The sequence below is a fragment of the Hemicordylus capensis genome, chromosome 2, assembly GCF_027244095.1.
Source record: "Hemicordylus capensis ecotype Gifberg chromosome 2, rHemCap1.1.pri, whole genome shotgun sequence".
Classification (NCBI taxonomy): Eukaryota; Metazoa; Chordata; class Lepidosauria; order Squamata; family Cordylidae; genus Hemicordylus; species Hemicordylus capensis.
Window position 1 is genome coordinate 219270412 of NC_069658.1, and position 25089 is coordinate 219295500.

General features: G+C 47.6%; 1 protein-coding gene across 4 annotated transcripts in view; it reads right to left on the minus strand.

Annotated features, from left to right (window-relative positions):
• Window positions 1-25089, minus strand: part of LOC128346476 (ceramide synthase 4-like) — a 115338-nt gene that overhangs the window by 31426 nt on the left and 58823 nt on the right. For 3 of the 4 annotated variants that reach the window (XM_053299855.1, XM_053299853.1, XM_053299854.1), the window contains exon 2: window positions 14931-15104. In XM_053299855.1, the coding sequence (XP_053155830.1) occupies window positions 14931-15103 (173 nt within the window). In that variant the 5' untranslated portion in view covers window position 15104. Of the gene's footprint in view, window positions 1-13901; window positions 14041-14930; window positions 15105-25089 lie in introns of those variants that run through there. The other variant, XM_053299856.1, reaches the window with a different exon arrangement.

Below are 25089 nucleotides of genomic sequence, written 5' to 3' on the forward strand. Positions count from 1 at the left end.
AGGGACCCCTTCCGTGGATGATGAGCCCATATCCTCTCGCACAGGGGATACTCCTCTGGGGGGTGGGGGCCTCCTTGTAGTTGGTCATTAGGGGGATAGAGAGATGGGTTTGTGACCCGCGTGTTGACCGCACGGTGACTTGCCTGCCTGGTGCGAAGGTTGCGGACATTATGCAGCGTCTAGACAGGCTCCTAGGCAGTGCTGGGGAGGAGACAGCTGTCGTGGTGCACGTTGGCACCAACGATGTGGGGAAATGCAGTCGGGAGGTCCTGGAAGCCAAATTTAGGCTGATAGGTAGCATTTTGAAGTCCAGGACCCCCAAGATAGCATTCTCAGAAATGCTACCTGTTCCATGCACAAGTACAGTGAGACAGGCAGAGCTGAGGGGTTTCAATGCGTGGATGAGACGGTGGTGCCGGGAGGAGGGGTTTAGATTTGTTAGGCACTGGGACACATTTTGGGGCAAGCAAGGCCTGTACAAAAGGGACGGGCTGCACTTGAACCAAGATGGAACCAGACTGCTGGCGCTTAAAATCAAAAAGGTTGCAGAGCAGCTTTTAAAATGACACTTGGGGAACAGCCGATGGGAGCTGGGCAGTATCCTGTTTGGCAAAAGCCATCCTTTAAAGTGTGAGGCTGCAAAGAATGCAAATAAAACAGAAGGGGATGGAGCAAAACCGCATAAAGAGCAGATGGGAGCCTGTGCCAGCAGGTCAAAGAGTCAAAAGAGTAGCATACATCAGGGGAGAGATTCAGCGTATAGGGGCTTGTATGCCAATGCCAGAAGCCTCCGAACCAAGATGGGTGAGCTGGAGTGCTTGGTTGCTAACGCAGAAATATACTTAGTGGGCATAACAGAAACATGGTGGAACAGTGAGAACCAGTGGGACACTGTTATCCCTGGGTATAAACTCTACAGAAAGGACAGGGAGGGGCGCCTTGGAGGAGGGGTAGCACTGTATGTTAGAGAAGGGATAGAATCTAATAAGCTAGAAAACCTAAGTGGACTGGAGTCCTCCACAGAAACCCTGTGGGTGACTATACAAGGCCGGAAAGGAAACATGCTACTGGGGACGTGCTATCGCCCTCCGGATCAAAATGATGACAGTGACTGGGAGTTGCAGGAGGAAATCAGGGAGGCGTCAGGGAGAGGCAGGGCTGTAATAATGGGTGATTTCAACTACCCACACATAGACTGGGTAAATTCACATTCAAGTCAGGACAAAGAAGTCAAATTTCTAGATACGCTAAATGACTGTGCCCTAGAACAGTTGGTCATGGAACCAACCAGAGAGAAGGCGACCTTAGATCTAATTCTGAGTGACACCCAGGACCTGGTGCGTGATGTCAGTGTCATCGACCCTTTAGGGAACAGTGACCATAGTGCCATCAAATTCAGCATACATGCGGGGAGAGAATCACCAAGGATGTCTAACACGGACATTTTGAATTTCAGAAGAGGAAACTTCTCCAAAATGAGGAGTATGGTGAAAAAAAAGCTGAGGGGGGAAATCAGGAGAGTCACTTCGCTCCAGAGTGCATGGAGTTTACTCAAAACCACAATACTAGAAGCCCAGTTAGACTGTATACCCCAAAGGAGGAAAGGTACCACTAAGTCCAGGAGGATGCCAGCATGGCTAACGGGTACCGTCAAGGAAGCCATAAAAGGGAAGAAGACTTCCTTCCGAAATTGGAAGGCCTGTCCAAACAAAGAGAACAAAAAGGAACACAAACTCTGGCAAAAGAAATGCAAGGTGACAATAAGGGAGGCAAAAAGAGAGTTTGAGGAACATTTAGCCAAAAGTATCAAGGGGAATAACAAAAACTTCTTTAAGTACATCAGAAGCAGGAAACCTGCCAGGGAGGCGGTTGGGCCATTAGACAATGAGGGAGTGAAAGGGATTATTAAGGAGGATATGGAGGTTGCAGAGAAACTGAATGAGTTCTTTGCATCTGTCTTCACAGCAGAGGATACTGAGCATATACCTGTTCCTGAACCAGGCTTTTTAGGGATGGAGGCTAGAGAGCTGAGTCAGATAAAAGTGACAAGGATGATGTTCTAAACTGTCTGGAAAAACTGATAGCTAACAAATCACCAGGGCCGGATGGCATCCATCCAAGAGTCCTCAAAGAACTCAAATGTGAAATTGCCGACCTTCTTGCTAAAATATTTAACTTATCCCTGAAATCAGGCTCTGTACCAGAGGACTGGAGAGTGGCAAATGTAACACCGATTTTCAAAAAGGGATCCAGGGGAGATCCGGGAAATTACAGGCCAGTTAGCCTAACATCCGTTCCAGGCAAATTGATGGAAAGCATCCTCAAGGATAAAATTGTAAAGCACCTAGAAGAACAGGCCCTGCTCGGAGTGAGCCAGCATGGGTTCCGCAAAGGTAACTCTTGCCTCACCAACCTTTTGGACTTCTTTGAGAGTGTCAACAAGTGTGTGGATCAAGGTGATCCAGTTGACATAGTCTACCTGGACTTCCAAAAAGCTTTTGACAAAGTTCCTCATCAAAGGCTCCTGAGGAAACTTAGCTGTCATGGTATAAAGGGACAAGTACATGTGTGGATTGCTAACTGGTTGAAAGACAGGAAACAGAGGGTAGGTATAAATGGAGAGTTTTCACAATGGAGGGAAGTAAGAACTGGGGTCCCCCAGGGATCTGTACTGGGACTGGTGCTTTTTAATTTATTCATAAATGATCTAGAAGCAGGGGTAAGCAGTGACGTGGCCAAATTTGCAGATGATACCAAACTCTTCCGGGTAGTGAAATCTCAAACGGATTGTGAGCAGCTCCAAAAGGATCTCTCCAACCTGGGGGAGTGGGCGACAAAATGGCAAATGCAGTTCAATGTTAGCAAGTGTAAAGTGATGCACAATGGGACGAAAAACCCCAACTTCAAGTATATGCTGATGGGATCCGAGCTGTCGGTGACGGACCAGGAGAGGGATCTTGGGGTTGTGGTTAACAGCTCGTTGAAAGTGTCAACTCAGTGTGCGGCAGCTCTGAAAAAGGCAAATTCCATGCTAGGGATCATTAGGAAGGGGATTGAAAATAAAACGGCTAACATTATAATGCCCTTATACAAAACTATGGTGCGACCACACTTGGAGTACTGCGTACAGTTCTGGTCACCACCTCTTAAAAAGGACATTGTTGAACTGGAGAAGGTACAGAAAAGGGCAACCAAGATGATCAGGGGACTAGAGCACCTTTCCTATGAGGCAAGACTACAACACCTGGGGCTTTTTAGTTTAGAAAAAAGACGACTGCGGGGAGACATGATAGAGGTCTATAAAATCATGCATGGTGTGGAGAAAGTGGAGAGAGAGAGATTCTTTTCCCTCTCACACAACACTAGAACCAGGGGTCACTCCATGAAATTGATTGCCAGAAGGTCTGGGACCAACAAACGGAAGTACTTTTTCACACAACGCGTGATCCACTTGTGGAACTCTCTGCCACAGGATGTGGTGACAGCCAACAACCTGGATGGCTTTAAGAGGGGTTTGGATGACTTCATGGAACAGAGGTCTATCAATGGCTACTAGTCGGAGGGCTGTAGGCCACCTCCTGCCTCAAGGGCAGGGTGCCTCTAAGTACCAGTTGCAGGGGAGTAATGGCAGGTGAGAGGGCATGCCCTCAACTCCTGACTGTAGGCTCCCAATGGCATCTGGTGGGCCACTGTGCAAAACAGGATGCTGGACTAGATGGGCCTTGGGCCTGATCCAGCAGGGCTGTTCTTATGTTCTTATGTTCTAAAGCTGCCTTGAGATTTTCTTAATGAAAGGCAGGGTATAAATTTAACTATTAATAAAATAAATAAAATAAAATAAAGTCCCACAGTGAGTTTCAAGACTGAATAGGGAATGCAAGTCCCTCAATCCTAGTCTTGACACTCTAATCATTTAGAGTGTGCCCTTAGAGAGCGCCTTCTTCGGTATGATCGCCATTGCTCACTGAAGTCATCTAGAGAGGTCTGTCTCCAGTTACCACTGGTATGTCTGGTGGCAACTCGGAGCTGGGCCTTCTCTGTAGCTGCTCCTGGCCTATGGAACGCACTCCTGGCAGATATCTGTAATTTAGGCTCGTTGTTGGCCTTGAAGAGAGCCCTGAAAACTTACTTGTTTGGTCTGCCCCCAAGGTTTCTAAATAGTTTTTTAAAGTATTTTAACTAGTTTTAAATGGTTTTAATTGTTTTTGAATTGTTTTTAGCACCGTGTCTTAAATGTTTTTTTTTTGTCTTTTAAAATTTGTTGTACACTGCCCAGAGCCTTTGGATGGGGCAGTTTATAAATGTAATAAATAAATAAATAAATACAGGTGAAACTCGGAAAATTAGAATATCGTGCAAAAGTCCATTAATTTCAGTAATGCAAATTAAAAGGTGAAACTGATATATGAGACAGACGCATTACATGCAAAGCGAGATAAGTCAAGCCTTAATTTGTTATAATTGTGATGATCATGGCGTACAGCTCATGAAAACCCCAAATCCAGAGTCTTTCCCAGACCTCCCTGGAGATGCTGCCAAGGACTGAACCTCGGACGTTTGGCATGCAAAACATGGGCTTTACCACTGAGCATGCCAGGGCGAAGGACAAGATTAGAGACATTTCTGGTTTGGCTCCATAGGAAGCAAACTTGAGGAGAAAGGGCAGGCAGCTTTCAAAAGCCCCGCAGGCTGGCATCTTGAGCCCTGGCAACTGCAGGGAAGAGCCCCTTTCGTGAAGGATAAAAGGAGCAGAAAGTGATATGTGAAGCGACCCATGTTGAAACAAAAACACAACCAACTTTTGGAACTCCTTGGCACATGATGTTTGATAGTCACTGCAGTACACAGGAGCATCATTCTCCTATAACCTACTGGCCAGTGGCGCTAAAACCACATTCACATATTTCGGTGATTTTGAAGCAGTATGGTTGCTGCTGCCTCTGTCTTTATTCCCACACAACTCCTGCAGAATAGGGTTTAGCTGATCCTTATCGTTTAGCTGTACTTGCATGTTTCTGTACCGCGACACATGCTCACGTGTCTTTAAACAATGGGGTGAGATAAGTTCATGGAGGGCAGGGAATGGCTATTAGCCATGACTGCTAAATGGAGCCTCCATGTACAGAGGATGTCTACCTCCAAATAACATCGACTAGGGACTTGCCTGTTTGGAGTTCAATGGATATTTGAATACAGGAATAACAGAATAAACAATACTCCAGTTTAGAACACAGTTCTGTGAATTTTCAGCTGAGGGGGGGGGGGAATGCCAAATGCCTTTTAATGTCCCTCAAGCCCTGAGATGTCCTAGTAATGTTTATTTGTGACACCCTTCTCTGTTTGATCACCTGCCTGACTGCCAAACTCATTGGTGAGGCAGGGAGGATAGATGCTAAATACATGGAAATACGATCTCTGACGCAAAGCCTTGCAGATGTTGTGACTAAGCGTAAACCCAGCTGGATTAGACCAAATGCCCATTAAGTCCCACATCTTGCTTCCCACAGTGGTGGGGCAGATGCTTCCAAGAAGCCCACCAGCAAAACAGGAGGCAATGGTCCTCCTCTGCTCTTTGTGCAGACTTAAAGTTCTGGAAGCTACTTGGGTCACATCCTTGGGTCACAGAGGCAGGACAAAACATCTGCTGCCGATGCACCCAAGGGTGTGCTGAGCTGATCCACCACTCCAGTTGGATCGGCTCAGCACTGACCTGTCAAGGGGATTCCTTCCCGAGTGGTCTGCGTGGTCCGGAGCTCACCCAGCGTCTTCTTGAGAAGAGTGCTGGGCAAAGCCTTGCTCAGTATTGCTGTCTCGGCACACAAGCTGTTCGTGGCAACCAAGGATGGCTCAAGTGCCAGAAACTTGCATTTTGGATGGCATACAAATATGTTAAATAAAAATAAATAAAGGCACCCTGGAAAGGAGCACTGAGTCCTTGCTGGATAGGTTGCACCCTTCCAAGCCACACTTCTTTGCCAGGGTGTGGGTGGCCGCCTCTTGCTCTTGCAGGCGACAGAGCAAGACAGAGGTGAAGTCCTTGGGGGGGCGGAACATCCTGACGGATCAGGTGTCCAGGTAGGCGGAGCCCAAGCTGCCTCTCCTTGAGCATCTGCCTACCCGTTTCGCTCCGGTGGAAGAAAGCTGTCATCTGGCAGCACCTCTCCACAAGAGCAGCCGTGGCAGCAGCAGGATGGTGCCCAGCGCCTGCAGCGGAGATGTCGCTCCTGGCCACAGCACCAAAACCACCCACCATTAAAAAGACAAACAGGAAAGCTGAGAGACACCCTGATGACATCCAAATCTATTTCTCCATGTCAACATCATCAGGAAATGGCCTAACGTTTCTAAAGGCAAAGGGCAAGAGATCACTCTGTCCTCTCTAACCCAAACCCACCCCTCCTTCCCTACAGTCCTCCTTGCACCGAATCCCTCCCTTCTACCAACTAGGCCCTTTAAAAAGAATTCTGAGTTCTATAACCTGCCCAAGGTGTGTGTGTGTGGCGGTGGGGGGGGGGGCGTCTCACCTTCTGGCATCTTCTGCTGGGGGGCTCCTAGCGTCTTTGGCTGGAGTCTGCCAGGTGTTGCTCTCGGAGGCACACTTGGGCCAAGCAGACACCAGGACTCAACAGCTGGGGGGAGGACAAGTGGGTACCAGTCAGGCATCACCACACACCGGGATGAAAAGAACCTGGAGTGGAAAGGGCCCGGCAGGCCGAGCACCAGGCAGAACATACAAGCCTACAAAAACCAAAAGTGAATCCAGTAGGCACACAGGCAGCAGCAGACGCCGCCAAAGTGCAGCTTGAGGCTGCAAAAGAAAAGGGGGGAGCGGGGAGCACAGCACCCCAGTTATTGATGCCACTGGGGGCTACAAGCAAAAAGTGGAAAAAATGCACAGAAAGAACAAACAATTCCAAGCAGCATCCAGTTAAAGCTACTTGGGGCTGATGGTACAATTAAAAAATAAAATAAAATAAAAGCAGTTTGGCACTGCAAATTAAAAGGAGGGGGGAAAATAGAGCCAGATAAGCCAACAGACACTCTTCGTCTCTCTCCTCACACATTGGGCTAGGCAGGTCCAGACGACCACCACCAGTCTCTGCTCCCAGTGCTGTTGCTGCAGTCTCTCTCTGGTCCTTCTTTCCTGAGGCACAAATGTCTTTCTGTCTCTCTTTCTCCAAGCACCTTCTTAAATACATTTTGAAAATTCCACCTTAGGCCTCCCCCGCCCACTCCCTCCCCCCAGCTAGTGGGGGCACAGTTGTCCATGACAATACTTGAATGATAACAAGCCAGTCAAGCAGCAAGGAGATCTCAAGCAAATTGAAAGTCAGTGCCAGTAAACCAATCAGCAAGGGGAAAACAGCCCTGGTGCTTGCCACTCAAACTGATTCAAGCTAGAATCGAGGCTGATTCAATTCGAACTCGAATCAGGACATTTATTCTAGGGTTGATGCAATTCAAGTTTGGACCACCTTGATTCTAGCTTGAATCAATTCAACTCGAATAGATAGCAAGTGAAAACCTTAAACCAATTTAACACACAGGTAAGTTAAAAAGCTTGGTTAAAAAGATAATTCTTTAGGGACTTTTAAAAATGGTCAGAGATAGGGAGGCTCTTATCTCAAGAGGGTGCATTCCAGAGTCTAGGGGCAGCAACAGAGAAGGCCTGTCCCTGCGTGACCACCAGATGAGCTGGTGGCAACTGCAGACTGACCTCTCCAGATGATCTCAATGGGAGATGGAGATCATGAGGAAGAAGATGTTCTCTTAAATATCCTGGGCCTAAGCTGTTTAGGGCTTTATAGGTTATAGCCAGCACCTTGCATTTCCCCCAGAATCTTATTGGTAGCTGGTGTAGCTCTTTTAATATAAAAGTAATGTGGTCTCTTTGAGATGACCCAGAGACCAACCTAGTTGCTGCATTCTGTATCAACTGCAGTTTCCGACTACGGACAAAGATGTAGCCACACAGAGTGCATCTATGTACCCACATAGAGCACACTGCAGTAGCCAAGTCTGGAGGCTATCAGCATATGTACCATTGTTCTGAGGATGTTCATCTCAAGAAATATAAGGCTATCCAGGCCGGTAGTCACTGATGGTCCTAACCTCTATTAATTTGTCTAATCCTCTTTTTAAACCATCTAAGTTAGTGGCATGTGAATACCCAGCTCCCTTGAGAAGTCCATAATGCTGCGGTGAGTTGAAGGAAAGAGAAGAAGATGACCAGCAGCAAGGTGGATGGACTCAATTACAACAGCAATGAATGCACCACTGAGAGACCTTAAAGGCCAAGTTGAAGACAGATCATCCTGGAGAGAATCTATCTATGTGGTTGCTAAGGGTTGACACAGACTTGACGGCACTTAATCGATCGATCGATCAAAGTTAGTGGCCATCACCACATCCGGTGGCAGCGAATTCCACAATTTAACTGCACCTTGTATAAAGAAGTACTTCCTTCCTGTCCTGAATCTCCCAGCATTTAGTTTCAACAGGTAACCCTGTGTGTTACCTAATATTATGAAAGAGGAAGAAAAACGTCTCTCTGTCCAATAGATCCACACTGTGCATAATTTTATACACCTCTATCATGTCCCCCCGATAACCGCCTTTTTTCTAAATTTAAAAGGGCCAAATCCTTTAGTCTTTTCTCATAGGGGAGTCACTCCAGCCCCCTGATCATTTTGGTTGCCCTTTTCTAGCTCCACGATATCCTTTTTAAGGTGCGGTGGCCAGAATTGAACACAGTATTCCAAGTGCGGCCGCACCACAGATTTGTAAAGGGGCACTACTATATCGGCAGTTTTATTTTCAGTCGCTTTCCTAATGATCCCTAGCACAGAATTAGACGCCTTTATCACTGCCACACACTGGGTCAACATTTTCAGTGAGCTGCCCACCACGACCCCAAGATCCTTTTCCTGGCTGGTCTCTGCCAGCTCAGACACTATCAGCATATATGCGAAGCTTGGATTTTTTTGCTCCGGTGTCAGACTCCCAGGGGACGAGGTGGGCTCCTGGCTCTTCTTGCACTCTTCTTGCAATGACTGGGTAGGCATAGAAAAGGTCAGTCTAAGGAACAGCCAGGGGAGGAAGTTAGCTTGTCACCTGAGTCCTCCTCCTGGCTTGCTGCATTCAGCCAGTTCCCTCTCCTGGAGAACTCCTGGCTCCCATACTCAGAACCAGCTCCTCATCTTCGGCTGCCTTGTCTTTAAATGCCCCAGTGCAGAGCTGAAAGGGCTTAACCTTAAAGCCTACCTCCAGTCCCGCCCCCTTTCGGACCTTGCTTCCTGTTTCCTGCCACACCCAACCTAGCAGTCTCCCTGCCTTTCCCTCTCAACCCCACTGGAACCTGACCAGCCTGGATCCTTCTCATCCCTGCCACCCCCTGAAGGGAACAGAAGCCCCATAGGAAGGATGCTACATCCTTCTTCAGATTCCACAGGGCCACACAGGCAACCAGGTAACATAGCACCCCGACACCCAAGGTGCATCACTGAACTGCATTTACCACTTTAAAGCAAAAGCTCACAATCTCCACCAGGGTTTCTTAACCTTGGGCCCCCAGATGTTGTTGGACTGCAACTCCCAGAATCCCCAGCCACAAAGGCCATGTGATCTACACCACTGAGGTGTCCCTATGCATCCCTACAACTGTACCCTATTTGGATCATATTGGTCCAGGTGTTGCGAACCTGATGAGTCCACGCGGATGGTCAAACACACAGAATGCTGGGTGATCTCATAAATCTACTGGGAAGTAGGCTAAAAATGGTATGGCCATGTCTCTCCTCAGCCAGCCAATCATTATCGGCTGGAAGGCAAAGAAGCAAAGCCAAACGCCTGGAGAAACTACTTTGGATAAGCCCGGGTGCTCTTGAGCAACATAATGCATGCTCCAACCTTAGATAATAACAATTCCCTCTAGGAATATAGGAAGCTGCCCTACATATACCGAGTCAGACCATAGGTCCATCTAGCTCAGTATTGTCTACCCAGATCGGCAGCGGCAACTCCAAGATTGCAGGCAGGAGTCTCTCTCAGCCCTGACTTGGAGATGCCAAGGAGGGGACCTGGAACCTCCTGCATGCAAGCAGGCAGGTACCCTTCCCAAGCGGTTACTTACTGGATTAACTTAGAGCATGGTAATTAGTTCTGTGCCAAGCTCTTAGGAGGGTCAGGAAACTCTATTTCCATTCTCAGGGCCTATGATGCACTTATTTGGAATTTGGGTGGCCGCTATTCGCCAGACCGAAAGCTAATGGCAGCGAGGAGAGGCAGGTGAGGTGGCAGTGGTGGGCTAGGTCGCGTTGGGGAAGCGGAGGCAGAGGCGGCGGGCCCAGCCACGGTGGGGAGGTGGTGGCAGCGGGCCTGGCCACGGTGGGGAGGCGGCGACAGCAGCTGGCAATGGCTGCAGTGAGGAGGCGGCAGCGGCGGTGGCAGTAGGCGGCAGCGGCGGAGGAGGTGGAGGAGGCGGTGGGCGCGGCTGCGGCGAGGAGGGCAGCCGCAGTGAGGAAGTGGGTGTCAGGAGACGGCAGCAGAAACTGTGGGTGGGGAGTGAGGGGGAAAGTGGCCTGGGTGGGAGGGGGAGAAGCATGCGTGTGTCGTGGACCGAAGAATGAGGCAGAAGCTGGGGAGAGAGGGCTTGCGGGGGAGGGGAGTGGGGCTGAATTGCGGCGCCCATTGGAGGCCGGGGCGGAGGGGAAACGGGCAGCGGGGCTTCCCTGTTCGCTGCCCGGGAGGAAGAACAGCGGCGGCAAGGCCATTTTTGGCCCTCCTGTTCAGAGATGCTCTGTGCAGGTGGTGGTGGGGAGGGAGGGGAGGAACGGAAGGGGGAAGGGCAAGAGAGACTGGGGCAGGAGGGTGGGGAGCAGCTGCTGGTAGAAGAGGAAAGCGGTGGCACCGGAGGCGAGGTGGGAAACAAAACGGTGGGGGGACAAAATGGTGGTGGGGGGGACAAAACGGCAGCAGCGGGCGGGTAAGAAAACGGCGGCATGCTGGGAAAGGAAGTGACAGCGGTGGGTGGGCTGGGAAAGAAATCGACAGCGGCTGCAGCGGCGGGAAGGCAGGGAAACTAGAGGCGCGGATGCTCTGCGCCCGGCCCAGCTAGTTATTTATTATTGGTTGAAAGTTCACCTTCAACAGTTAGGGCTTATACCCCTATTCTTGTTGGTTAATCCTCAGCTGTCTTGGTGTTTGGGGATAGTCAATAAACTTCTTGCTCTTGGGTTAGCTCGAGATTTTTTGCTTGAAATGAGTCTTGTGAAGGCAAAAAATTTGGTTCGTCAGTGACTGGAGATTGAGTTGCAGACTGAGGCAGCTCTTCTGCCTGGGTCCTATAGGTCATTAAGGGTCTGGGCGGGGTTTTTTTTGCACCATATTTGACATCTATCACTTTTTCTAAATTTCAATGGGCCTTTTCTAGAGCTCTTTTTAATGCTTTTTCGTCAGCTATGCTCAGTAGGAAGTTCCAACATCTACCTAGGGAGGCCCGGCTTTGCCCATGTAGTTCTGAGAAAATTGAAACCATTGCTCATATTTTATTGCATTGTAGGTCTTATTGGGATATCAATCTCTTTATTTCGGTCAGCGACCAGCATAAGATTAAAACAAATGTAAAAGAGAGGACAATCAAACTTCTATTGCAAACAATAACACCAGATAAATTTTAAAAAGTCCTCCTCAGCATAGATCAGGATACTAAAAATACTACTAAAATAATTGGAGATAAAAGAGGCAGCTTCCTACTTATGAGGCTATTACACAAAATCAAAACTCAACCGGTTGCCTTCTCGACTCCTAAATCTGAGGGGGGTTAAACAATTCAGGAGCTCTGAAAAATATTGTCATTAAATTTACAGCTGATATACAGGTGATACCAGTACCTGCGTGCCCACCTGCAGCTAGCCACATTATGGCTACAAGTTGCTCTGGCCTTAGATCCATCGCCCTTTTTACCATTACTAAGTTCTTCCGCAAACGAAGGGCTGCACTGCAAAATTTAGCTACCTGTCTGGTAGCGCAGGAATTGCTTCCTTCCAACAGCCTGTCAGTCACCTGAGGAGAATCAAGACCTGGGCATTTAGCTATCAAAGGGTAAACAAGATCCCGGCACAGGTCTCTATAGAACAAACATTCCAATAGCACATGGGTGACTGTTTCCACTTGACCCTCACCACATGGGCAGAGCCTCTCCCTATAGGGAATCCCTCTATATCAGCCCTCTAAGAGGGCTGAAGGCATGGCATTGCATCTTGCCAGAGTAAAAACTCTTCTAAGAGGGGGCACCTCCAAGACAGTGAGGTAGGATGCTGGGGCCAAACTATATCTGACTGAATCCTGGCTCTGAAAGTCAGGTACCCTTGCTAGATCTGTTTGTCTCTCGATATCCTCAATTCTCTGTTTGATGAGCTTCCTAGCTGTCTCCAAACTTTGCGTAAGCAGGGCAGACTGATTGAGGCCCAAAGTGGTCATCTTTTGGTTCAGAGCGCACTTCCAGGGCGACTGATAAGAATCCTCTAATACTAAGCGGCTCAGCCCTGTGTCCGAGGAAAAAACTCTCAGCCAGTAAAACAGCGCCATTTGCCAACATCTGGCCTCAACTTTGATGAGGCCCGCCTCCAATCTGAGCCTCGCATTAGAGGTACACTTGGGTGTCTGAAATACTGCTCTCAAGAACTTAGACTGCACCACTTCTAAGGGGGACAGATCTGGGTAAGGATATTAGGCATTGTTTAATTTTCCCTTGTTAGTTGGGTCCCTAGGACACCCAGATGATTTTTTTCGTCAAATTTTTACTTGCGGATAATGATGCTACTATCTCTTATATTGTAGCGAAATTCTGCTTTGTAGCCATCAGGTGGCTCTAAGGGGAGCTGAGACTGCTTATGAAACTGTTGCACTGATGTTGTTACATTTGATATTCTCTTAACTGACACTCTTCTGCTACTTGTTCTCTTATTATTGTAATTCTTTTATTGTTTTTATCATTATCGGTTTTATCGTTCGTCAATGACCGTAAATAAAATCTGATCTGATCTGATGCTCTTCCCAGAGTGGCTCCAACCCCTAAGGGCAATATCTTACTACAGTGCTAATGCATGTAGTCTCCCTTAGCAAAGGGGACAAGCCATGCTTGCTACCACAAGACCAGCTCTCCTGCCACCTAAGTTCACATCCAGTGGCAATGAGTTCCATATGTTAATTCAGCACTGTTTGAAGAAGTACGTTCTTTGGTTGGATTCCTGGATGAATTTCATATGGTGACCTCAGGTTCTAAGTAGGATGAGATGAGAAAGGCAGAAAAGCTTCTCTCTCTTTATTTCATAATTTTATAAACCTCTATCGTGTCCCCCCTTAGTTACATAGGAAGCTGCTTTCTACCGAATCAAGCCCTTAGTCCATCTAGCTCAGTCCTATCTACCTGGACTGGCAACAGATCTCCCAGGTTTGAGGCAGCAAAGGGTTTTCCCCAGCCCTACCTAGAAACACTTCCAGGGATTGAATCTGGAAGCATCCTGTGTGCAAGCTAAGATGCTACAACTGAGCGACGGATGCCCCTGATGAATGTATGGTGCTGCCTTGTGCTGAGTCAGGCGCTTGGCCCATCTAGTTCAATACTGCCTACACAGTCTGGCAGCAGCTCCAGGGTTTCAAATATTATTTCCCAGCTCGACTTGGAGATGCTGCCAGGGTTTGAAACCTGGGACCCTTTGATTGCAAAGCAGCTGCAATTCCGGTTAAGCTTTGGTCCTTCTCCAAAGACACTGCTGGCTGACAGAGGGCTATGAAGAATTAACTATTTCAACCCATTAACAATGAAGGCACATAGCACATAGCCACAGGGGCATTCCATAATATCTGATCAGAGTAGGGTCCCCCCTACTTCAGGGTACCTTTGCTGCCACCACTCAGATCTGATCAGGCAGGATGCGAGACCAACTCTCACTTCTCCCCACTCTTGTTTGTTGGGGGGAGGGGGTCCTCTCTTCAGGTGATGTGGGAGAGGAAATAAAACATACTTATTAAAACTAAACAACAGGATTTTATTGTCTGGCAAAAGTTCTTTTAGCGTGGAGGTTACAGGTTCTAGAGCAGGGGTGGGCAAACCTGGCCCTCCAGGTGCTGTTAAACTACAACTCCCATCATCCCCAGAGCGGAATCGTAGTTCAACAGTGGCTCTCGAGGGCCAGTTGTCGTTCAACACCCCTGCTCTAGAGGTTCATAAGCGTAGTGGTTTCAAAGGGATGCCTTAGCTTGCAGAGATGTTGAACCGTCTTTCTCCACACTGGGGTGTAGGTGCCTTGCTTGTTCGGAGTCACGGCTCAGCCTCCCTCCTGAAGAATGTGGGGTCTTCCCTTGAACAGGTCCTGGCTTTCCAGTGGAGAACGGATTCACCCCGCCTGCCTCCACCTAAGTACCTCCCCAGTTCAGAACCCTTTCCTTCCAAGCCTCCACTCAACATCTCCCCTCTTCACCATCTGACGAACTATCAACCAGAGGATCTTCTAACTGTCACGTCTCTCTCACAGCCTGACATTGCCTCCTCTTGCATTCCAAGCAGGGCTTCCTTTTCCTTCATAAAGGAGTCTCGCTACTCCTGCTGCAAATCAACCTCCTGCACAGACTTAAAATTCCCCTCTGTAGATTAACCTTTAAACACATATAAACAACACATCCAACAACCATTACAGAAAACTCAAACCATCACAGCCTCCTAGATCAGACTCAGGATCCACCAGGTCCACCCCCTCCTTCCCCCCCAGCTGTTCCCAGGAAGTTCACAAGCCAGGCATGAAGAGAACAGCTCTCTCCTCTTTGTCCCCAACAAAAGGTATTCCAGGTATACTGCCTCTGCACCTGGAGGCTCTTTAACTGCTAAGGGGCAGAGAACATTTCAGCCAATGAAAGGGAACTGGACTTGCCTTTCAAAGATGAACCGCAGGCCGATGAGGAGAAGGGCACAGGGGAGGCTGACCAGGAGGTGCTTGGGCTGAGGGTAGCGGGTTTCCTCCGTCTCTTTCATGTCCTCCCAGGTGATCCCTGGAGGCAGCCAGTATTCATGCCGCCAAAGCCAAGCGGTCAACGGCAGCGTCATCCTAGAGAGAAAAGATGGTGAGATAAGGAAGCCTCTCTGGCAAATCGACATGGAGAAATGAAAGCTGGAAGTTTAGGGATGAGCTTTTAAGGAACACAGATGGATCCAAGGCATTGGCGCCTTTCCAGGAGTTTGCACAACAGTCCTGAAGTGCCGAAACCAAAATCAAAAGGCAGCCCTTGTGGGGAAATGCATCTCTGCCTCCTTCCCCACCCTCTCCAGACGTCCAAAGAACTGCCAGCAGGCAAGGGTGTGGACTGAAAGAGTGCCGATTCCTTATCACGTCCCTTCCCTTAGCTTGAGAGGGGTCTGCGGGTCACCTTCCCCAAACTCCAATGCACATTCTAAAAATCCCAGAGGGATCTCTGTACCATCTTTTAACCATCAACTCCCATTTTAAAGACATTAATTATTGTTAGGAACATTAACAATCATCTGGTGAATCTCAGACCCTAAGGAGGCATTGTTTTAAAGCCAACTTGAAACACTAGGTTCTTGAGCAGCAACCTGGAAAGATCCTAAAACCGGTGATTAAGCAGTCCCTGTCAGTGATACCTAGAAATTAATTTGATGATTAGTAGGAGACAGTTTGAATTTCTCAAGAAGACATCATGCCTGCCTAATCATGCCACACAGAATGAAGAGTTTAGTAGATCATGAGTACGCTGTGATCGTGTTTATCTTAATTTCAGCAAATGCCTTGAACAAATCTTTTGCACTATCCTTTGTTGAGAACATCCTGCTACTCTTACAACCGTACCCAGAGATTACTCATTAATTAGAATACTCAGGCAATTATAGGCCTGTCTCTAGCCTCCCATGGTTGGGCAAGATGACTGAGAGGGTGGTGGCTTCTCAGCTCTAGGTAGTATTGGAACAAGTTACCTGGACCCATTTTAAAGCAGCTTGTGGGCAGGCTGTGGGGTGGAGAAGGCCTTGGTAGGCCTGTTGGATGACCTCCAATTAGGAATCTACAGGGGGAGTGAGAATATCTGGGTCCTTTTAGACCTCTCAGCGGCTTTCCATACCATCAACCATGGTATCCTCCCGGAACTTTGGGAGTGGGAGGCACTGTTTTGCACAGGCTCCACTCCTACCTCTGGGGTAGATTCCAGATGGTGTCACTTGGAGACTGGTGTACTTCAAAATGTGAACTTGAATATGTAGTCCCACAGGGCCCCGCAATGTCTCCAATGTTTTGGAGAGATCATCAGGGGATTTGATGCAGGGTGTTTTCTGTATGCTGATGACACTGAAATCTATTTCTCCATGTTGGCTTCATCAAGAAATGGCCTAACTTCCCAAAATGCCTGCCTGGAGGTGGTAATGGGCTGGATGCAGGAGAACAAACCAAGGCTGAATGCAAGCAAGACAGAGGTACTCATTGCGAGGTGGAGGTGCGTCAGAATTTAGGAAGTGGCTTGGATCTGCCTGTTCTGGATGGGATTACACTCCCCCAGAAAGAGCAGGTACGTAGTCTGGGAGTACTTCTGGACCCAAGCCTCTCCCTGGTTTCTCATGTTGAGGTAGTGACCAAGAGGGCTTTCTATCAGCTTTGGCTGATACACCAGCTATGTCTATTTCTGGAGATAAATGACCTTAAAACAGTGGTGCATATGCTGGTAACACCCAGACTTGACTACTGCAATGTGCTCTATGTTGGGCTGCCTTTGTATGTAGTCTGGAAACTGCTGCTGGTACAGGATGCAGCAGCCAGGTTGGTCTCCAGTGCTACCTGAAGAGATATTACACCCATTTTAAAAGAACTATACTGGCTGCCAATAAGTTTCCAGGTGAAATACAAAGTGCTGGTTATTACCTATAAAGCCCAGGGCAGCTTGGGTCCAAGATATTTAAGAGAACACTGCTTGCCACTAGCTTGATCGGAGGTGATTTCTGGGGTAGCCCTGGGACTTTGGAACACACTCCCTAGGAAAATTAGATCCTTCCCGTCTCTGGATGTTACTGTGATGCAAAGCTGGGAGGAGGGGGAAGAAATGTCTAACGTTTTAGAAGGCAGAATCAAGATCAGGGGCGTAACTATAATAGGGCAAGGGGAGACAGTTGTCTGGGGGCCCACTGCCTTGGGGGGGGCAGAGGCAAGTAACATAACTGACTCCCCCAGCCACACACTCGCCCGGGCTTCCGTCAGTTGTATTCATCCTCTGAAATTGATGTGAGTGTTCAGACCTGGAGCTACATGAACAGCATGTCTTTCTCTAGTACCATTAAATGACTTTCAGTGTCCACAATTTAATTTTTAGCTTCAATAATACGTCTATATTTTTTACAAAGGGGAATATACTAAGAAATTTGAACAGTGGAGAAAAAAGGCATATAATCTGTAAAGTCTAACTGTTGGTAAAACAAAAATGAAATCAGCTGAGTCTCCTTTTGCAGAGTGGACCAGTGCCCCATTGTGGTTTCAATATTCGCAGATAAACAGAATCATTCAGAAAGAGATACAAAAATGGGGGGTGGGGGGGAGCTTAGAGAATTGACAGATTTGGAAATATTAATAACACAAAATTCAGAGCATTTACTAGGACTTATAGACAAGTTGTTACTGAAGTATGACAGAATCAGAACAGGTAAAAGATTGCATGATTAAATGGATGCAAAACTTAAACAAAACAATTGATATGCAACAATGAGAGTATCAATGGAAGGTGAATTAAATTAAATATTACAGTGAATAGCACATTAAGAGAAAACTGGTATAAAATGTACTTTTGCTGGCATCTTACTCCCATGATGATTGCAAAGATAGACAATAAATCTTCTGGTAAATGCTGGAAATATATGACTCAGGCTGGAACTTTCTATCATATGTGGTGGACATGCAGTAAAGCCCAACAATTTTGGAAGACTATCTACTGTAAGACGCAACAAATCTTAAATATTGACTTCCCTGTGTTACCAGATTTTTGTTGTTGTTAAATATTACAAAACTTTATATAGCACAGGTTAAGCTAGTTAGGAAGAATTCCCTAACTGGTGGGTTCTCCTCGGCTGGAGGTTTTCAAACAGAGGGTGGTGGCAGTTTGTCAGGGAGGCTGTCGCAGATTCTGCACTGAGCAGGGGAATGGATGAGAAGTTCTACAATGTCCTTCTTTAGATGTGGTGACCAGAATTGTACACTGTACTCCAGGTGTGGCCGCACCATAGTTTTGTATGAGGGCATTAAAATATTAGCTGTTTTATTTCAGTGCCCTTCCTAATGATCCCTAGCATGGCATTGGCCTTTTTCACAGCTGCTGCACACTGAGTCGACACTTTCGATGGCCAAACCAGATACCACCCAGTTCCTGTCAGCAACCCCCCAGGTGTCATTTGAAAAGCTGTTCTGTGACCTTTTTGATTTTAAGCGCCAGCAGCCTGGTTCCATCTTGGTTCAAGTGGAGCCCGTCCCTTCTGTACAGGCTTTTCTTGCCCCAAAATGAACCCCAGTGCCTAACAAATCTAAACCCCACCTTCTGACACCACCGTCTTATCCATGCATTGAGTTCCCTCAGATCAGACCCCTCAACTCTCAGGGCCTCTCTCTCTGGCCCTGTGTGTGGAACAGGTAGCATTTCAGAGAACGCTACCCTGGGGGTCCTGGACTTCAATGTGCTACCTAGCAGCCTAAATTTGGCTTCCAGGACCTCCTGACTGCATTTCCCAACATCGTTGGTACCAGCATGCTCTATGACAGCTGACTCCTCCCCAGCACTACCTAACAGCCTACTTAGAAGCCAGCAGACGCAACATCTCCAGTAGCCAGATTGGGAAAGACCTCTCATAAGAAGAGCTCTGACTACACATTCATTGAATCCTGTTGCGCAGAGCAGCCTGTCAATGCCTCCAAGAAGCCCACAACCAGGACTTGGGAACATAGGAAGCTGCCTTATACTGAGTCAGACCATTGGTCCACGTAACTCAGTATTGTCTACACTGACTGGCAGCAGCTTCTCCAAGGTTTCAGGCAGGAGTGAGCCTGGGACCTTCTGCATGTATGCTTTTCCACTGAGCTACGGCCTCATCCCAAGGGGAACATTCCTTAAGGGGAATATCTTACAGTGTTCACATGTAGTCACCCATCCAAATGTAAACCAAGGTGTACCCTGCCTAGCAAAGAACAATTCATGCTTGCTCCCACAAAACTAGTTTTCCTCTTGAAGGCTCTCTTTCATGGTTGCTCCCCAAGAATTGTTATTTGGAGATATACTGCCTTTGAACATGAAGTCTAATAGAGCCATCAAGTCTAATAGAGTGTTAGTGCTATTCTCTATAGAATTCACCTGGGGACCTGGACAACCACTACCAGTCAGAGCAGACAATTCTGACTTGAGATAAAACAGTGATGAATATTCATGTGGTCTGAGGAGTTCATACCTCAGTGAGAGACTGAGCAATTTGGCTGTCATGTATCCTAACTCAAATTCCAGTTACAAGGATCTCAGTCCATTGGCCCAGGGAAGACCTTGGAGAGCCGATTGTGGCTAATTTGGGACTAGTTAGACTAACAGTAAAAACATGATTTGTACCAGGACTTCATTTTTGAAACCTGTGCAAAGGCCTTGCACCTGGAGTACGTGGAGTGGTAAACCGAGTACCTCAGAGCATGTGCCAAGTGTCTTTCTACTAGTATTGAGCCAAACATTCTCATTGACGGACCTCAAATTTGGAGTGGCAAGGACAAAACATGTCAAAATGAGACTCTGTCAGGTTGCACCAGGACAAAATATGCTCCTCAGTCTCACTGGTGAAAAGAATGCAGGCTACAGACTTTGTTGGCTGAACTGTAGGACAGAGGGCATCTCCCCCAAAGGTGTCTAGGCAAAGTGGGCACAAGATGTCCAGACCAGAAAACATGGCTTCACTCAGGTCAAGCACGCAAGCCAGAACAATCCAAATGTACATCAATCCATGACTGTGGAGGATCTGCCCTGCTGTGCTACCATGAGACACGGATCTCCCCGACAAATACCAGTTTAACCGCTGCTATCAAGTATACCTTTGCACTTTAGGGTTAGTCTACCACAACAGCTTTCAAATTCTGTTGCAACCCACCCCCACCACCCCCGCACAAACTTTAGTAGAGTGGTAAGGCCTATAGGCATAGGGTGGAGAAACAGAAGCTACAATTTCTCTTTAGAGGTAAACAATAAATTTTTACTTTGCAAATTGTTCAATTAAAAGTTGCTTCACAAGTTTAGTATTCATAAAACAAAACCATCAACCAAAAGGACTAAACAAAATGTGACCAAAAACACATCCACTAACCTCTCCCTGAGACCTAACTTAAGAGTCCTTGATGATCACCTTTAGCAACTCTGGCTTTTCCTTAATTCAGCCTCAGCTCTTGTTCTTTCTAATTCTTAGTGATTTTAGTTCTGCAGAGATTAAACCACTCTGCCAGTGATTTTCTTCAGTTCTGCAGTCTCTCTCCAGATTGTCTTTCTTCAAGTTTTTCAGCTTTAACTGCAGGAAGAACTCTTCTCTTTTCACTCTCCCAGACTCCAACTCCTGTCTCACTCAGACTCCAACTCCATGCCTCCTTCTTCTGACTTTCTCCAGGACACTAACTCTAGCTCTCTAAACACACACACACACACACACACACACACACACACTTGTGTATTTAAAAACCCTTTTTTAAAATTAAAAAAAAAAACTTTTAAAAACCCAAAAAAACTTTTAAAAACCCAAATCAGTGTAATTCAAAGTTCCCTCCATTTTTCAACACTTCCCTTTCCTCCAAAATCCAGACAGTGCATTGCATCGTCTTCAACTGGAACTTGCTTTGCAGAAGCCATGAATTTTCACCACGTCAGCTCTCTTTACTAGCAAGCATTTTTACACATAAATCCTATTTACAATAATGAAGAGGTTTGTGCCTCATTCTTTCACACACACATTTTGATTCAGAACAAGTTGTTCTGGTAAGAACTAATCTGCCTACTTTTCTTTCACTATCATGGTAATTGATAATTTCCATCCTCACATGTTAGCCCACTTCAAACTTAAATGTTCACACATCTGCCATTATGAATTGGGGTGGATGACATCATCACAAACTAGGGATACCATTGAGCTATCCATATGTGTCACTCACTACAACGGTACCAAATTTGGTTCAAATCGGTTAGACAGTCCACAAGTTTGGTTCACATTGGTCCAGGCATTGCAAAGTTGATAGGGACACACACACACACACACACACACACACACACACACACACACACACACTCACTCACTGTTGGGTGATCTCATAAGCTTACTTTCCTTGAAGAAAGCAGGCTAAAACAGGTGCGGAGATCATAACAGAATAAACACGATACTGAACACAAATTTAGAATTGATGGACGAAAATGCAATTCTGGGGTACTTCCCAAATACATGGAACCTAGTTCCAGACAAGGGCTATTGAAGAGTTCATTTAAAAGCACACACTCTCAAAACAGGTAATACTGCAACACTGGAAGCAGGGGTATACCTAGGGAAGAGGTGGCCTGTGTTTGCTCCCTCCAGTGGCACATGTCCCCCTCAAGATGTGCATGCTCACCTGCTGCTGCTGCCACCTACCGTGTAGCTCGGGGCAGGGATGGGTTTCTGGGAAGCAGAGAGGTGCCGAATAGTGCATACCGAATTTTCTTCTTCCCGTTCCCTTCTTCCTTCCCTCCCTCCATTTCTGCTTCCCTTCCCTTCCTTGGATGAATATGGGAGTTGGGGTGGATAGGTGTCTGTGTTGCAATGATAACGGGGAACTGGCTATATTGTAAATGCAAAACAGGCAAATGGTTAATAAAAGAAAAAGAAAAACGAGCGTGGCAGGGGAGAGGACTCGAGAGTCAGAAGTTCGGGAATGCTGGCCCCGCGGCAGGGATGGGGTCAAATTTCTTCTGTGTTTCCCTTTGAGGTGGATTTCCAAGCCTTGAGTCACCCATCCTGGCCCCGCTCCAAATTTCCAGTTTTATTTTGGAACTTTAACAGAGCGTCAGTCGCACCAAAGCCACGCACGAAAGCATCCCCTCCCTTCTGCCCCATAGCTCTTCTGCCCTCCAAACCCTGCCCTCCAGCACTCGGCATGCTCACTCTGGGACCCCCTCGCCCCTCTGCTCTGCTTCCACTTGGACATTTTTGTTCTGACTCTGATCGCTGGCTCAGAGCTAAACAATGTGGATTGGCACAGCACCATCCCGATGGGAACATGCCAGAAAGGTCACGAGGATGCTTGGAGTCCATCGTCCTGCCCAAACACAGTTCAGATGGTGTCACGAGAGGCTAAATCAGAGGGGCAATGGGTGGGGAAAGCCTGCTTTAAATCTCTCCTGACCATGAAGCTCTCTGGCTCAGCTGGGGTCAGCCTCTGCCTGTGAGTCCAGCCTACCTCACAGGGTTGTTGTTGGAAGGATAACTTGGTGGTGGAGGAAACCAGCCTTCCTGCCTGAGCTCTTTGGGGGAAAGACAGGACAAACACATCATAAACAGAGACAGGAAGGTGCTGAACCACAATTCCTGCCCTTCCTCTGTTGTTTCCCCACACATTTACATCTCTGGGGCAGGGATTTGTCTATGGTCCCCACCCATACACCCCTGGCCACTTATTTTCCGCAGGAGCGGTCACCCTGAGGCTCTCCAGCTGTTGTTGGACTACAACTCCCATCATTTTGTGGCTGGGAATGATGGGAGTTGTAGTCCAACAATAGCTGGAGAGCCTCGGGCTGACTGCCCTTGTTGAATGCCATCCTTGTAATTAAGTCCCACAAATAGCCCTCCTGAACAAAAGCTGGACTCATGCGCTTCAGCGGGCGACTGCTTTTGGCACTGGTATCATTATTCCTGGCCAAAACCACACTGCGCTTTCACCGTGAACCAAGTTACACTGGAGCAAGAAAGCCATGGCACTATGCTAAGCCACAGGGACTTGGGGAATGGCACGCCTGTGCTCTGCTGCGAAAGTTCCCTGCAGAACATACAAGGCATTGCACGGGGCACGCACCCCGTTGCACCCAAGCAAACATGGTTTCACCCGAGCAACACTAGCCTGGAATGCAAATGCAAGTCAACACAATGTCCTGGCACAAGTGCAGCATTAAGAGGTCGGCCATTATTATTATTATTAAGCATATCTATAGGCCACTTTTAAAACAAAAAGTTCTTAAAACGGTATGGGAGGGGGCTTGAAAAAAAACAAACCCCTTCATCCGGGGGCGTAACAAGGCTGGAGTGGGCTCAGAGACAAAATTTTAAAACGGGCCCCTTGCTGATACACACACACTTCACAATATATAGTCATGTGACTTGCCTCTGGGGGGCCCCTCGAGGCGTGGGGGGCCCCAGGCAGCCGCCTCCCCTTGCCTAATAGTAGTTACGCCCCTGCCTTCATCTCATCTATGCAGGCAACAACGGTGGCTTCAGCAGGACCTGGAAATGCCGAGAAAGTTCTCCTGTGAATTCTCAGCCTCTTCCCTCTAGAGTGTAACACAGAACAGACCTGTGTCACGTCATAGGATCATTTCCCCTGTGCATTCTAGGTGAATGAGAAATCGGGCCCCACCACAGCCAGGATCATTCTCTGTGCTTCCAGGTGCTGCTGAGCCATCATGGACTACAGGTTTTAAAAAGGAAAATAGCTCTCAACACCACTTGCCTGACAAAGCCAGAGCTAATGAACTCCTTGACCACGAGTTCATTAGCTCTGCCCAACTGGTTGTCTGTTAACTGCCCTCTGAGTCCACAAACATTCCGCTCCACTGACTTACACTGGGGCAGTTTTGGGGTGAATATAAGAACTTAAGAACAGCCCTTCTGGATCAGGCCCAAGGCCCATCTAGTCCAGCATCCTTTTTCACACAGTGGCCCAACAGATGTCACCGGGGAGCCCACAGGCAAGAGGTATGTGCACACCCTCTCTCCTGCTGTTGCTCCCCTCTACTGGCATTGAGAGGCATCATGCCTCTGAGTCTGGAGATGGCCCACAGCCACCAGACTAGTAGCCATTGACAGACCTGTCCTCCATGAATTTGTCTAAGCCCCTTTTAAAGCTATCCAAGCTGGTGGCCGCATCCCATGGCACATCCCATCACCACATCCTATGGCAAAGAATTCCATAGATTAATTGTGCACTGTGTAAAAAAGTACTTCCTCTTCTTGGTCCTAAACTTCCTGACCTCCAGTTTCATGGGGTGACCCCTGGTTCTAGAGTTGTGAGAGAGGGAGAAAAATTCCTCTCTGTCCACCCTCTCCACTCCATGCATAATTTTATACACCTCGATCATGTCTCCCCTTAGTCGCCTCTTTTCCAAGGTAAAGAGCCCCAGATTCTGTAGACTTGCCTCATAAGGAAGATGCTCCAAGGCAGGCCCCTGATTATTTTGGTTGCCTTCTTCTGCACCTTTTCCAGTTCTACAATATCCTTCTTAAGATACGGTGACCAAAGCTGTATGCAGTACTCCAGATGTGGCCACAACATAGATTTGTATAAGGGCATTATGATATGCGCATTTTTATTTTCAATCTTCTTCCTAATGATTCATAGCATGGAATTGGCCTTTTTCACAGCTGCCACGCACTGAGTTGACACTTCCAACGAGCTGTCCACCACGACCCCAAGATCTCTCTCCTGGTCAGTCACCGACAGCTCAGATCCCATCAGAGTATATGTGAAGTTGGGCTTTTTTGTCCCAATGTGCATCACTTTACACTTGCTTACACTGAACTGCATTTGTCGTTTTGTCAACCACTCCCCCAGTTTGGAGAGATCCTTTTGGAGCTCCTCACAATCTGTTGTGGATTTCACTATCCTGGGTGGGTTCAGGGAAGTAACTATAATAGGGCAAGGGGAGACAGTTGTCTGGGGGCCCACTGCCTTGGGGGGCCCCCAGAGGCAAGTCACATGACTGACTCCCCCAGCCACGCACCCGCCCAGGCTTCCTTCAGTTGTATTCATCCTCCGAAATTTATGTGAGTGTTAAGACCTGGAGCTACCAGAACAGCAT